Source organism: Salmo salar, chromosome 24 (genome assembly GCF_965601325.2).
Source record: "Salmo salar chromosome 24, fSalSal1, whole genome shotgun sequence".
In the NCBI taxonomy this organism is placed as follows: domain Eukaryota; kingdom Metazoa; phylum Chordata; class Actinopteri; order Salmoniformes; family Salmonidae; genus Salmo; species Salmo salar.
The window spans coordinates 8,985,547-9,000,162 of NC_138314.1; the positions used below are offsets into that span (position 1 = coordinate 8,985,547).

Below are 14,616 nucleotides of genomic sequence, written 5' to 3' on the forward strand. Positions count from 1 at the left end.
CTTTATACCCGTGTCTGATCTGCCTCCCTATGTGAAGATATCTTAGTACTGTAGGTACAGACCTACTGTAAATCATGTTCCTGTGAGAGGCTTCTGTTGAACCCAATGAAATAGGTCACACCTTTGCCACGTTTTGTAAGCAAACACAGTCATCTATGAATTTCAACTATTTCTATGTCAATGACTAAGCTCAAATGGCCATGTTACCTGTTCTACGAAACAGACAAACTTCCAAGTCAGGCCATTCATGCCATCAAATGGATACAAAGTGGAAATTAATGTAGGCTACTGGTACTAGAAATTCTGTTAAATAGCAACAGTAATAATTAGCTGTATGCCTTTTCAGAGGTTTTAGTTTTGATCAACCTTACCCTGTCTGATAAAATGTATTTTTTTGCCTGCTTTTGGGTTTGTCATTACGCATGTGAAAGATTTTCTCACTGCAATACTTTCTGTTCAAATTGACCTGTGGTGATAATTCACATTCTATAGTGTAGCAAGCTACAGTGCCTTCAGAAAGTATTCACGCCCCTTGACTTTTTCCACATTTTGTTGTGTTACAAAGTGGGATTCAAATGGTTTGAATTGTATTTTTTTTTGTCAACGATCCACATAAAATACTCTGTAATGTCAAAGTGGACGAAAAATTTGAACATTTGTAAAAAATGTATGAAAAATCAAACACTAATACATCTTGAATAGATACTGTAAGTATTCAACCCTCTGAGTCAATACATGTTAGAATCACCTTTGGCAGTGATTACAGCTGTGAGCTGTATTGTTCAACATTTGCCCATTATTCTTAAAATAATTCTTCAAACTCTGTCATATTGGTTGTTGATAATTGATAGACAATCATTTGCAGGTCTTGCCATAGATTTTCAAGCAGATTTAAGTCAACTCTGTAACTAGGCCACGCAGGAACATTCACTGTCTTCTTGGTAAAAACTCCAGTGTAGATTTGTCCTTGTGTTTTAAGTTATAGTCCTGCTGAAAGGTGAATTCATCTCCCAGTGTCTGGTGGAAAGCAGACTGAACCAGGTTTTCCTCTAGGATTTTGCCTGTGCTTAGCTTGATTCTGTTTCTTTTTTATCCTGAAAAACTCCACAGTCCTTAACGATTACAAGCATACCCATAACATGATGCATCCACCACTATACGTTAAAATATGGAAAGTGGTACTCAGTAATGTGTTCTATTGGATTTGCCTCAAACAAAAAACTTTGTATTCAGGAAAAAAATTGAATTGGTTTGCCAAATTTCTTTGCAGTATTACTAGAGTCATATTGTCTCAGAAATTGTAGATATCATCTGACCACATGTCCTTGGCTAGATGGGATGAAGAGTTAGGGGTTGGGCATTTGTGTGGGCCTCCATCTTCCCCCGGCCTGCCCCCTTTACCAGAGAATAAAAACAGCTGAGGTCCTCATTCAACTACATTTACAGTTCACTGACTCTGCATACACACACACTCATGCCAAACACACACTCACCACACACCTAGATACACACGCGAGTGATTTAGAGAGCTAGACAAGATGCTGTGCGTCAGCTCCTTCGTGGGCCAGATGGGGAAGATGCCTTGTAGCCTCAGCTCTGTGCTAGAGACAGTCCTCATGGTAAGACACACATTTCTGAAGAGTTTAGGTCCGAATTTCTGAATAATCTAATTTGGGTTGGGTTTACTTGAGTTGATTAGGTTTTCTAAAAATAATTTGGACATTATTGCCTTAACAATGTTATAATTTGACTTTCTACTCTGCATGAATGTTGTCTGAATTAACTCAAGTCTTCACACATATACTGCTCCATGTTGTTTGAGAGGAAGTTATGGGTGAGAAGCTTTGTCAGATGTTCGGTTTACTACTTTGTCCTCTTGGTGAAATACCTGGATGAAACTGTGTATCTTGGTGGTGAAATGTATTTCAGAGCAACCATAACACAGAGCATACTGCATGACGCAACTTTTATGTCTTTCAAATTATGACATTTCGTTATTGTTTTTCAACATTTCTGTTTCCGCGGCTGACATTTTAGATGAATACAAATAGAGAGAGAAAGGGCTGAAGTTAAACATTCAAATAGATCTTCATTATCCTTACCCTTACTGTCATTTTTCACACTTTGCTTTACTGTGCTTTAAATTCTGTACTCTATTTATGACGAGCGTATGTGGTGTCCTTGGACTTGAGAAATGCCACACCTGAAGTTCCGTTGGGGAAATAATGTTATTCTATTCTATTCTAAAGGTATTCTATGAATGAATATTGTGATGCTTACTTGTGGGGGCTTGCTGTGACCCTGTTTGTCCCTTCCTCCCCAGGTTGAGCAGATCCTGTCGGAGTTCAGGCTGAAGAAGGAGCAGTTGAAGGAAGTGATGAAGAGGATGATGAGGGAGATGGACCGGGGACTGCGTGTAGAGACGCACCAGGAGGCCAGTGTCAAAATGCTGCCCACCTACGTCTGTTCTACCCCTGAAGGATCAGGTAGAGGCATATACCTCATTTATATAATGCTTTCTTGTGAAATAACAATGTAAATGCATGATACCTAGGCAATTTGTACTAAATGGGTGATGGCACATGAAAGAACATGCCATTTCTTATTAGATTTATTTTACATTCAATTTGTAGTGCTTTTTTAAAGATAGAACAATATTCTTATTCCAGAAACCCCTGCTGTGTGTGTTTGATCCTATATGACACCATTCTGTGTGTGTCTGATCCTATATGACACCATTCTGTGTGTGTTTGATCCTATATGACACCATTCTGTGTGTTGCGATGTGTCAGAGGTGGGGGATTTCCTGGCCCTGGACCTGGGGGGGACTAACTTCCGTGTGATGTTAGTGAAGGTGGGGGAGGATGAGGAGAGGGGATGGAAGGTGGAGACCAAACACCAGATGTACTCCATCCCTGAGGACGCCATGACAGGCACGGCTGAGATGGTGAGAGTGCAGTGTACTTAGAAGTGTTCACCCAGAACTGCACTGTGTTGACTAGTGTAATCAGTGTCCCCCATAAATCATCATGACTCACCATCCTCTCTCTCCCTTCACCCTTTGCCCTCCTTCCCCTCTCTTTTCAGCTCTTTGACTACATTGCTGAGTGTATATCAGACTTCCTGAACAGACAACACATCAAGCACAAGAAGCTTCCTCTGGGTTTCACTTTCTCCTTTCCTGTACGACACGAGAACATAGACAAGGTTTGAGATGGACTAAGTACAAGATCTGCACAGGGCACAGACTTCAGATTAGAGATTTGATATGCAAGTGACTATCTGAGTATCTGAGTTAGTGTCTGAGCCCTGCTACCAACCCTAACCCTCTGTGTCCCTCCCAGGGCATCTTACTGAACTGGACCAAAGGGTTCAAGGCGTCTGGAGCAGAGGGTAACAACGTGGTGGGACTACTGAGAGATGCCATCAAGAGGAGAGGGGTAGGATTTTCACTTCAGGATTAGGATTCTATGTTTATGATACATAGAATAATGGATATGTTGTGATAGACATGCTATGATACATTTGTAAAACATGCGTATTAGATTCATGCAAATAGAGCCGTACTGAAATGTTCCTTTACTCTTCAGGACTTTGAGATGGACGTTGTTGCCATGGTGAACGATACAGTTGCCACCATGATATCTTGTTACTATGAGGACCGCAGCTGCGAAGTGGGAATGATTGTGGGTAAGGACGCAGATGCGCACACACACACACACACACACACACACACACACACACACACACACACACACACACACACACACACACACACACACACACACACACACACACACACACACACACACACACATTGGTTGATCAGCCATTTATCTCCTGTTACCTACCATCTCTCTACCATCTCTTTACCTCAAAATACCAACAAAGCCTACTATATTGGTATTTGTCTGTAATACGACACACAAATCAAATGTAATATGAGCATTGTCCTGTCCTCAGGTACTGGGTGTAACGCTTGCTACATGGAGGAGATGCGGACAGTGGAGCTGGTGGAGGGGGAAGAGGGGAGGATGTGTGTGAACACAGAGTGGGGGGCATTTGGAGCCAACGGAGAGCTCGAGGAGTTTAGACTGGAGTACGACAGGGTGGTGGACGAGACATCACTCAACCCTGGACAACAACTGTGAGTATTGGGCCTTACACTGTTTATCTCAGCACAATGACCTAATTGGACCTTCCTAAGTTTAGGGGGTGTTACAATCTCCACTGGTGATAAAACTACCTTTAATTGGCTTAAAGTGGCTAAAGTAATTGATTACTTTCTAGGAATTTGCTGAAATTTGAAAGTAGTACCTAGTTTCTCTTGTGCAGTATTGGTTGCATGTGTATCCAGACATGTATAAATATGTCCATTCTTAGAGCTCAAAGTATGTGAGAGTCTGAAGAGTTTCTGAAAGACCTGTACTTTCCTGTGACACAATGCACATGCAGCCTGAGGATGAGCACAGATGAAAACGTGCCTCTCTCTCTCTCTTACCTCTCGCTCTCACCTGTCTACAACACTCACCTGACACTAACCTGCAGCCTGTGTGTGGTCACTAGGTAACCCTCTTGTTTTCCAAGTCGAGGCTAGTGGCAGCCCAGTGACTACACATCAGGGTCAGATTAATGAGCTCCTGTCCAGCGCTAGCTAATGTCTGCCAGGCTAATGGCTGTTTACCGTCTACTCTGACAGCCCCTTCACACGGGCAACCGCTGAGCTGAGCCTCACTCACCTTAGCACTTTATCTCTCTCTCCGCCCCACAGCGACAGCTAGACCGAGAGATCGCTCTCCTGCTTTTCAATCTCTCACTTTCTTGTTTCTCCCTGGCCTAGCTGGGAAATGATGATGACAGGGATGTAGGCTCACGTGTTGTGTGACGCACAACTCTTTTTCTCTCTTCCTCTATCCACTTGCTCTGCCCCTCTGCTTCCCTCAACTCTCCCTTCTCCCCCCTTTCTCTCTACCTTCGTCGACATCGCTCTGTAGCTATGAAAAGCTCATCAGTGGGAAGTACATGGGAGAGCTGGTGCGGCTGGTATTGTTGAAGCTGGTGAACGAGGAGTTGCTGTTTAACGGAGAGGCCTCTGCCCTGCTGAAGACTCGCGGCAGCTTTGAGACGCGCTACGTCTCCCAGATAGAGAGGTGAGGGGTCACAACACAACAATGACATTAGAATTACAACTGTCAACACAATCACAATGCCAACAACACAGTTAAAACTCTTTGTGTCAGTGACTGTCTTCTGTCTGAGCCAGTCAAAGCTTCCCTCACTAAGTCTAAGTGTGTGTTCTCTCCCTGTGTGTTCCTCAGTGACTCTGGAGACAGGAAGCAGATCTACAACATCCTGTCTACGCTGGGCGTGTTGCCGTCGGAGCTGGACTGTGACATTGTGCGCCTAGCTTGTGAGAGCGTGTCCACGCGGGCAGCACACATGTGTGGGGCGGGGTTAGCCGGCGTCATCAACCGTATGAGAGAACGCCGCAGCCAGGCGGTGTTGAAGATCACTGTGGGCATCGACGGCTCCGTCTACAAACTCCACCCCTGGTGAGGAGGGAGGAGGGAGTCACCAAGTATAACATACAAATAATGTTAGTCATATCTAGCGACAATGCCATGCTTTTTATTCTAACTCTGATGTTAATCTCCCTCCACAGTTTCCAGGACAGGTTCCACAAAGTTGTGCGGGAGCTGACGCCTCACTGTGACATCACCTTCATCCAATCAGAGGAAGGGAGTGGCCGGGGGGCGGCACTTATCTCAGCAGTAGCCTGTAAGATGGCAGCGTGCATGCTGACACCGTGAGAGTCGTAACAGCCTCCCACCTATAGGGGGCGATGCAGGTGAATCAGGCTGAACTCTGACCTCAAACAGTAAATTAAACCTCATCTAGGGTGTTCCAGCTCTGGTCTCCTCTTGAAGCTTTCACAGAGTAATCTGTAACTCCTCATTGGTGAGAGAAGCAATACGGGTGTGGATAACTCACTGTACATAAAAAGAACCCCACCACACAGCACACACAACATGGGAAACACAGAGACAGATTAAATCATCACTTTTCCCAGTGTACAGTATTATACAGATGTGTTTTTGAACCGATGAGCCTCTGAAAATTCCCTGCAGTCCCACAATGCATAAGTGGTGAGTCCCAGAAAGTAATGAACCCTTGTTTAAACATGTTCTCAAGCTTCCACTGATTGCAGGTATTTTAAGCTTGATTAATAATGTAATATAATGTTCACGTGAAAAGGATTGGCATTGATTTATAGCATCAGTATGTTTTTTAGTTTGATGCTGTCTGTTTAATCCAGAGATGTTACCGTATATAATTGAAAACTAAGGGATTATCCATTTCAAATGTACTGCAGTGTAGTCTTTCACTTACTGTTCGTGGGAAATTAAATATTTCTTTGATAGTGTATTTATAAAAGTTATGTATCTGTGATGAGCGTAAAGGTCTTAATTCCTATTATGTATATCTAAGAATGATAATGTGCTTTGTAATGTGACCATTTTTTATTGTTGAAAGTAAAGTTGCTGTAACATGAATATATTTTGTTGTGTGTCTATCATCATTTGAAATTGAAGGGGCCAAATAACTGAAGTGGCTTTACTGTACATGACCACATACTCTCCTGTCATAAAGAACTGTCAAGTTTCTGTTTTTGTTTAGTAAAGTGAGTAACGCACACAAAGTTTCCCAGGCAAACACCCAATGCAACTGAATAGGACTGTAAACTACAGCCATACTCAGTGGTGTAAAGTACTTAAGTAAAAATACTTGAAAGTTCTACTTAAGTCGTTTTTTTTAGGGTATCTGTACTTTACCTTACTATATATATTTTTGACTACTTTTACTTTTACTTCACTACATTCCTAATAAAAATGATGTACTTTTAACTCCATACATTTTCCCTGAAACCCAAAAGGACTCATTACATTTTGAAAGCTTAGCAGGACAAGAAAAAGTCAAATTCACAAACTTATCAAGAGAACATCCCTGGTCATCCCTGATACCTGATCTGGCGGACTCACCAAACACATGATTAATTTGTAAATGATGTCTGAGTGTTGGAACGTGCCCCTGACCAGTGGCGTATTTATGTATAGGTAACATGGGCAGCCGCCCAGGGCAACATCTTGCCGGGGGCGGCACGGGGCGCCTGCACAAAAAAAATTTGTAATGGTGACATTTGCGCAATCGGTTTTCTATCGCTCATTTGCACGTCACGTCGATGATACCATGTCACCGTGTGGGACTGTGGGTCAATTAACCTTGTCGGAGTGGGCGCCCTGATTCTAGTTTGTGAGCTAGACAGTCTACTGCCTGCGAAGGTCTCCCACTCAGAAGTATGAAATGGGGAGGGGGGCGGGGGTAGGTTGACCTCAGGTCTCCCCACTGGAAGCCCGAGGTAGTGGGAGCGGGGGAATCTATCAAAAAGCGCATCTCTAACTTTGTACAGTACTAATACAATTAGTAAAATCAGTCACAATACGAAATGCTACCAAATAAATCACAATTCATTCATAATATTGTGAATATATAGTTTTACAGACATATTGTTGCATTTTTTTCTGGTTTGTGCAAAATCGTTAAGAAAGATAGATAAACCCAGTCTGCACACCACCAAGGTGAATTGGTTTAGTCTTGACTCTTGGTTGACAGTGTTGGGGGATGGGTAATTACATTTACATTATTTACATTTACATTTACAATAGTAATGTACAGTGAGGGAAAAAAGTATTTGATCCCCTGCTGATTTTGTATGTTTTCCCACTGACAAAGAAATGATCAGTCTATAATTTTAATGGTAGGTTTATTTGAACAGTGAGAGACAGAATAACAAAAATAAATCCAGAAAAACGCATGTCAAAAATGTTATAAAATGATTTGCATTTTAATGAGGGAAATAGTTATTTGACCCCTCTGCAAAACATGACTTAGTACTTAGTGGCAAAACCCTTGTTGGCAATCACAGAGGTCAGACGTTTCTTGTAGTTGGCCACCAGCTTTGCACACATCTCAGGAGGGATTTTGTCCCACTCCTCTTTGCAGATCTTCTCCAAGTCATTAAGGTTTCGAGGCTGACGTTTGGCAACTCGAACCTTCAGCTCCCTCCACAGATTTTCTATGGGATTAAGGTCTGGAGACTGGCTAGGCCACTCCAGGACCTGAATGTGCTTCTTCTTGAGCCACTCCTTTGTTGCCTTGGCCGTGTATTTTGGGTCATTGTCATGCTGGAATACCCATCCACGACCCATTTTCAATGCCCTGGCTGAGGGAAGGAGGTTCTCACCCAAGATTTGACGGTACATGGCCCCATCCATCGTCCCTTTGATGCGGTGAAGTTGTCCTGTCCCCTTAGCAGAAAAACACCCCCAAAGCATAATGTTTCCACCTCCATGTTTGACGGTGGGGATGGTGTTCTTGGGGTCATAGCCAGCATTCCTCCTCCTCCAAACACGGTGAGTTGAGCTGATGCCAAAGAGCTCCATTTTGGTCTCATCTGACCACAACACTTTCACCCAGTTGTCCTCTGAATCATTCAGATGTTCATTGGCAAACTTCAGACGGGCATGTATATGTGCTTTCTTGAGCAGTGGGACCTTGCGGGCGCTGCAGGATTTCAGTCCTTCACGGCGTAGTGTGTTACCAATTGTTTTCTTGGTGACTATGGTCCCAGCTGCCTTGAGATCATTGACAAGATCCTCCCGTGTAGTTCTGGGCTGATTCCTCACCGTTCTCATGATCATTGCAACTCCACGAGGTGAGATCTTGCATGGAGCCCCAGGCCGAGGGAGATTGACAGTTCTTTGTGTTTCTTCCATTTGCGAATAATCGCACCAACTGTTGTCACCTTCTCACCAAGCTGCTTGGCGATGGTCTTGTAGCCCATTCCAGCCTTGTGTAGGTCTACAATCTTGTCCCTGACATCCTTGGAGAGCTCTTTGGTCTTGGCCATGATGGAGAGTTTGGAATCTGATTGATTGATTGCTTCTGTGGACAGGTGTCTTTTATACAGGTAACAAGCTGAGATTAGGAGCACTCCCTTTAAGAGTGTGCTCCTAATCTCAGCTCGAAATCTTTCTGATTGAGAGGGGGTCAAATACTTATTTCCCTCATTAAAATGCAAATCAATTTATACAATTTTTGACATGCGTTTTTCTGGATTCTTTTGTTGTTATTCTGTCTCTCACTGTTCAAATAAACCTACCATTAAAATTATAGACTGATAATTTCTTTGTCAGTGGGCAAACGTACAAAATCAGCAGGGGATCAAATACTTTTTTCCCTCACTGTATTGATGCTCGTGTGCCAAATCAACACAAATTTGTTTCTATTTGGCTTTGTTACTTTTTTTTGTTATTTGATAATATAGTCATATTTTTGTACATATTTGTATATTTATAGACTTTTAAAAGTTATGAATATTTATGTGTTTTTCCAAATATCTGAATAAAAATGACAGTTAGCGCAGAACGGTGCTTTTTTGGGCGGAGGCGGGGTGGGGGTTCGCCGAGGGAGCCATACAAGGTAGACCCGCCACTCCCACTGGCAATCGGTAAATAAAAATAAAACAAGAAATGTATGCCGTCTGGTTTGCTTAATATAAGTAATTTGAAATGATTTATACTTTTACTTTTGATACTTAAGTATATTTGAAACCAAATACTTAAAAACTTTTACTGAAGTTGTATTTTACTGGGTGACTTTCACTTTTACTTGAGTCATTTTCTATTAAGGTATCTTTACTTTTACTCAAGTATGACAATTGGGTACTTTTTCCACCACTGGCCATACTCATGGGTAACATGGCATCTTCACTTCCACTCTTGCCATATCCCACTGGCTCCTCTCTCAAACCATTTTGTGCAAATCCACCTCCCCCTCTCTCTTTCTCCCTTCTCGTCTCTCATCCTATCACCTCTCCTCCCCCTGCTCCTTCTCCCTATCTCCTTTTTCCACCCCCAGTGGAATCCTGGTCCTTGGGTCCTTATCGTGTCCACATAGAGAGAGAGAGAGAGAGAGAAAGAGAGAGAGAGAGAGAGAGGGTGTAGATGGCCATGTATGGGACTGTGGTACACACTGCAGGCCTATTATAAGAGGGCAGAAGATAACATGAGCATACATAAACCCTACCCAGCATCACACCTAGTCCTGGGCACAGAGAGCCGCTATACCACACACAGACATGGTGAGTACTAGAACAATGACTCAATATTATACATCATTTGCCATCTGACTTTACTCATAAGCAAAATCTTTATGTAACGTTTATCTGGAATTTAGTTCATTGTTGTGATGAAATATTAGGGTCGTTCCACGAAACAAGTGCCCTTTGCGTCCCTTTGATATTTTAAGTAGAAATTGTGCACCGATATTGGATTTTAAAAGCCTGTTATATTAAATGAAGTGCCCTTAATTATACACCACATACAAACTTCAATAAATCAGATTTGATATAATATACAACAAATATTTTACATGTCCTTCTGTCAACCCTGTGTCAGTTCTAGGAATTGCATCATTGCATTAATGCAAAGCCCTACTTATTTTGTTGCTTTGACAAAGTCATTTCTGAGGATTGTTATTTATTTCATGTGATTAGTGATTCATTGATGTCTATCCCTCATTTTTAAGGTCAACTCTGTTAGGTGAACTTTACTCTTGTTTAAATATAGTGAAACTATTGTTTTTAAATATTGTTTTCAAAAGAAACATTGAATAGTCAAATCATAGAGCTGGTTGTGCTATTTGCAGCAAATGTTTTGTATTTTGTGATGGAAAATTGAGTGGGTGGAGCATAAGATGTCAACCCTGTTTGTTACCCATAGATAGGCTAGAAATGTTTTAACAATTACTTTGTTAAAACATGCATTCAAGCGTGCATTCAATTGCCACTCCCTGTTGCACACAACAAGCTTCCAACCCAATTGCACAACCCTGTTACCTTATTTGGCACTTAATAGGCACTTACCATAGTCCTTTAAAAAAAATATTATTATTATTTAACCTCTTGAAAAACATGTTTTTTATGAAGTTGAACATGTGCTCTTTATGACAGAATGTTAAAATTAGGTGAAATAATTGTAATGTTTTTTATTTTACAAAGTTACACTTCTCAAAAGGCACTGAATTGGTGGAACGACCCTAGAACGCTTTTAACTGCACAGAGTAAGCCTAGATTTAGGTTTCAAATTTTAACTAAAATGTACAACTTCGACAGAGTCAAAAACAAGTTTCTAAACTCAGCAAAAAAAGAAAGGTCCTCTCACTGTCAACTGCATTTATTTTCAGCAAACTTAACATGTGTAAATATTTGTATGAACATAAGACTCAACAACTGAGACATAAACTGAACAAGTTCCACAGTCATGTGACTAACAGAAATGGAATAATGTGACCCTGAACAAAGGGGGGGTCAAAATCAAAAGTAACAGTCAGTATCTGGTATGGCCACCAGGTGCATTAACTCCTGCAGTGCATCTCCTCCTCATGAACTGCATCAGTTTTGGCAGTTCTTGCTGTAAGATGTCACCCCACTCTTCCACCAGGGCACCTGCAAGTTCCCGGCCATTTCTGGGGGTATGGCCCTAGCCCTCCCCCTCCAATCCAACAGGTCCCAGACATGCTCAATGGGATTGAGATCCGGGCTCTTCGCTGGCCATGGCAGAACACTGACATTCCTGTCTTGCAGGAAATCACACACAGAACGAGCAGTATACCTGGTGGCATTGTCATGCTGGAGGGTCATGTCAGGATGAGCCTGCAGGAAGGGTACCACATGAGGGAGGAGGATGTCTTCCCTGTAACGCATAGCGTTGAGGTTGCCTGCAATGACAACAAGCTCAGTCCGAGGATGCTATGACACACCGCCCCAGACCATGATGGACCCTCCACCTCCAAATCGATCCCGCTCCAAAGTACAGGCCTCGGTGTAACGCTCATTCCTTCGACGATAAATGCAAATCCGACCATCACCCCTGGTGAGACAAAAACGCGACTCATCAGTGAAGAGCACTTTTTACCAGTTCTGTCTGGTCCAGCGACGGTGGGTTTGTGCCCATAGGAGACGTTGTTGCCGGTGATGTCTGGTGAGGACCTGCCTTATAACAGGCCTACAAGCCTTCAGCCTCTTTCAGCCTATTGTGGACAGTCTGATGGAGGGATTGTGCGTTCCTGGTGTAACTCGGGCAGTTGTTGTTGCCATGTACTGCAGGTGTGATGTTCGGATGTACCGATCCTGTGCAGGTATTGTTACACGTGATCTGCCACTGCTAGGACGTTCAGCTGTCCGTCCTGTCTCCTTGTAGCACTGTCTTAGGCATCTCACAGTACAGACATTGCAATTTATTGCCCTGGCCACATCTGCAGTCCTCATGCCTCCTTGCAGCATGCCTAAGGCACATTCACGCAGTGTCTTAACGACCATTCCACAGGTGCATGTTCATTAATTGTTTATGATTCATTGAACAATCATGGGAAACAGTGTTTAAACCCTTTACAATGAAGATCTGTGAAGTAATTTGGATTTTTACAAATTATCTTTGAAAGACAGGGTCCTGAAAAAGGGACGCTTCTTTTTTTGCTGAGTTTAGTATGTGTCCTACTATTTTAATTAGAAATTAGAAATGACTAATTCCTTAGAAAGTCATTAGTACTTATTTAAATTGAAATCATACTAACTCTGGATGACCTTGGTCAAGTAAACCTGGATGTTTTACTGTAAAAATATTTGTTAAATCTATGTGAAATGTGACCTTACTACTCCTTTTTATTCTTTCACATAGAATACATGGTTTTCATTGTTACATGTTGACCTAGTTATTCTTTTTTGACTCCTCTGCTCTCATTCGTTTACGACTGGTGACAGTGAAATGACCATGTGTAACCTCCTGTCTATTCTTCTTGTTTCTCAGGCCAGTAAGAAGGCTGCTAATAAGAGACAGCGGGGAGCCCAGAAGAGCTGTTCCAATGTCTTCTCCATGTTCGAACAGTCTCAGATACAGGAGTTCAAGGAGGTACGTGGCTACAGTACACTTACACTGGCTGGTCCATAGACATTAGACATCAGAGGAAGCGGCTCATAATAGACATAAATACATTTTGGATATTCATTATTTATTTTATGAAGGAGGTAAAATTCTATTAACAACGGATGTACTGTGTTTATCTCCAGGCTTTCGGCTGTATTGACCAAGACAGAGATGGTGTGATCAAAAAACAGGATCTGAGAGAAACCTATGGACAGCTAGGTATTCTAATAGTCTCACTTTACAAATGTGTGTATGTGCATGCGTGTGTGTATGTTGATTTATGTTTTTGTGTACCAGGGAAGCTGAATGTTAAGGATGAGGAACTGGATGAGATGTTGAACGAGGGGAAGGGTCCCATCAACTTTACTGTGTTCCTTACTCTATTTGGAGAGAAACTCAACGGTAAGACCCCATCCCTCTGCTCCTCCACCCTTCTGCTGTATGTGTCTTCGGTTTTGTTCATGTTAACTGAACTATAACCCTCCCCCTTACAGGCACAGACCCTGAGGACACCATCCTCGCTGCCTTCAAGCTCTTTGACCCAAACGGCACAGGTTTCGTCAACAAGGATGAGTCAGTATCATTTGAACCTATACACAGATTGCCAAAATATGCAATGACACATAATGTGGGCAATGAATTATTAATTAGTTGTGTATTCTTTAAAGGTTTAAACGATTACTGATGAACCAGGCTGATAAATTCACAGCAGAGGAGGTTGGAATTCTTTTTCTCCTTTTAACCTACGTTTTTTCTTTCAAAGAATAAATTAACAAATCACACAGTTGATATTACTTGACAGCGAGATAAACCATTCTGTCAGCAGTCCTACATAGAAAGTGGGCCTTTGGTCAATTCACATTGTTTCCTAATCCCTCTCTGTCTTCTGATGAAATCCTCAGGTGGACCAGACGTTCTCTGTGGCTCCAATTGACGTGGCCGGCAACATCGACTACAAGTCACTGTGTTACATCATCACACACGGAGACGAGAAGGAGGAGTCCTAAAGACCCTCAGCAAAAAACCCTGACCCCCAACCCATAACCCCTGATAAGGCAGAACTGGAATCTCCTCTGTGGTTGTCTTTTGCCAATCCAGTAAAGAAATCAAATCAACAGCTGTCTGTAAAATGTTTATTTGTGGTTACATTTAGATACAGTACAGTTAGTATTTGTACTATCTCAGTTGAACAAAAGTGTTGTCATCTTTACAGTCATACAAACTCTTGTTTCTGACAGCTGTTGCCGATACTGGGACCAAAACACTCACAAACTACACTAAACCACTACAAAACATGTTCAAGTCAACCTAATTACCCCCTCCACATCCATCTCCCCCCTCAAACACTGCACGATTTCGATTAAAAGGCTCAATGCAGCCATTTTTATATCAATGTCAAATCATTTCTGGGACACAATTAGGTACCTTGCTGTGATTGTTTTCAATTAAAATGGTCAAACCCAAACAAAAATAGTTTCTTAGCAAGAGAAATTTCTCAAGCAATAATTTTGCTAGGACTGTCTGGGAGTGGTCTGAGTGGGGAGGGGAAAACTGAAAACTAGCTGTTTTTTTG

General features: G+C 42.2%; 2 protein-coding genes across 3 annotated transcripts; both read left to right on the forward strand.

The window, feature by feature from the left end:
- The first annotated feature begins 1,450 nt into the window (after nt 1–1,450).
- On the forward strand, nt 1,451–6,558 carry LOC106585167 (hexokinase-4-like). 2 transcript variants are annotated; one of them, XM_014171075.3, is made up of 10 exons: nt 1,451–1,619; nt 2,324–2,486; nt 2,793–2,947; nt 3,088–3,207; nt 3,345–3,440; nt 3,591–3,690; nt 3,964–4,147; nt 4,995–5,150; nt 5,319–5,552; nt 5,663–6,558. In XM_014171075.3, exons 1-10 carry the CDS (start codon nt 1,539–1,541, stop codon nt 5,808–5,810), a joined length of 1,437 nt encoding a protein of 478 aa, XP_014026550.1. In that variant the 5' UTR covers nt 1,451–1,538; the 3' UTR covers nt 5,811–6,558. The 2 variants fall into 2 exon arrangements, with proteins under 2 accessions (XP_014026550.1, XP_014026554.1); XM_014171079.3 differs by having other exon boundaries at nt 2,850–2,947.
- Nucleotides 6,559–10,097: 3,539 nt separating this feature from the next.
- On the forward strand, nt 10,098–14,158 carry LOC106585166 (myosin, light chain 7, regulatory). The gene is made up of 7 exons (XM_014171074.1): nt 10,098–10,201; nt 12,927–13,028; nt 13,187–13,262; nt 13,341–13,445; nt 13,538–13,616; nt 13,712–13,760; nt 13,946–14,158. The coding sequence occupies exons 1-7, from the start codon at nt 10,199–10,201 to the stop codon at nt 14,048–14,050; spliced, it is 519 nt and encodes a 172-aa protein (XP_014026549.1). The 5' UTR covers nt 10,098–10,198; the 3' UTR covers nt 14,051–14,158.
- Nucleotides 14,159–14,616: the final 458 nt, after the last annotated feature.

Excerpts from the sequence above, each read along its gene's own strand:
- LOC106585167 (XM_014171075.3), top strand. The coding sequence starts at position 1,539 with ATGCTGTGCGTCAGCTCCTTCGTGGGCCAGATGGGGAAGATGCCTTGT. Across the intron at positions 3,208-3,344 it reads GACACGAGAACATAGACAAG|GGCATCTTACTGAACTGGAC; the intron begins GTTTGAGATGGA and ends TGTCCCTCCCAG. Across the intron at positions 5,151-5,318 it reads TACGTCTCCCAGATAGAGAG|TGACTCTGGAGACAGGAAGC; the intron begins GTGAGGGGTCAC and ends TGTGTTCCTCAG.
- LOC106585166 (XM_014171074.1), top strand. Across the intron at positions 13,263-13,340 it reads AGAAACCTATGGACAGCTAG|GGAAGCTGAATGTTAAGGAT; the intron begins GTATTCTAATAG and ends TTTGTGTACCAG. Across the intron at positions 13,761-13,945 it reads ATAAATTCACAGCAGAGGAG|GTGGACCAGACGTTCTCTGT; the intron begins GTTGGAATTCTT and ends TGAAATCCTCAG.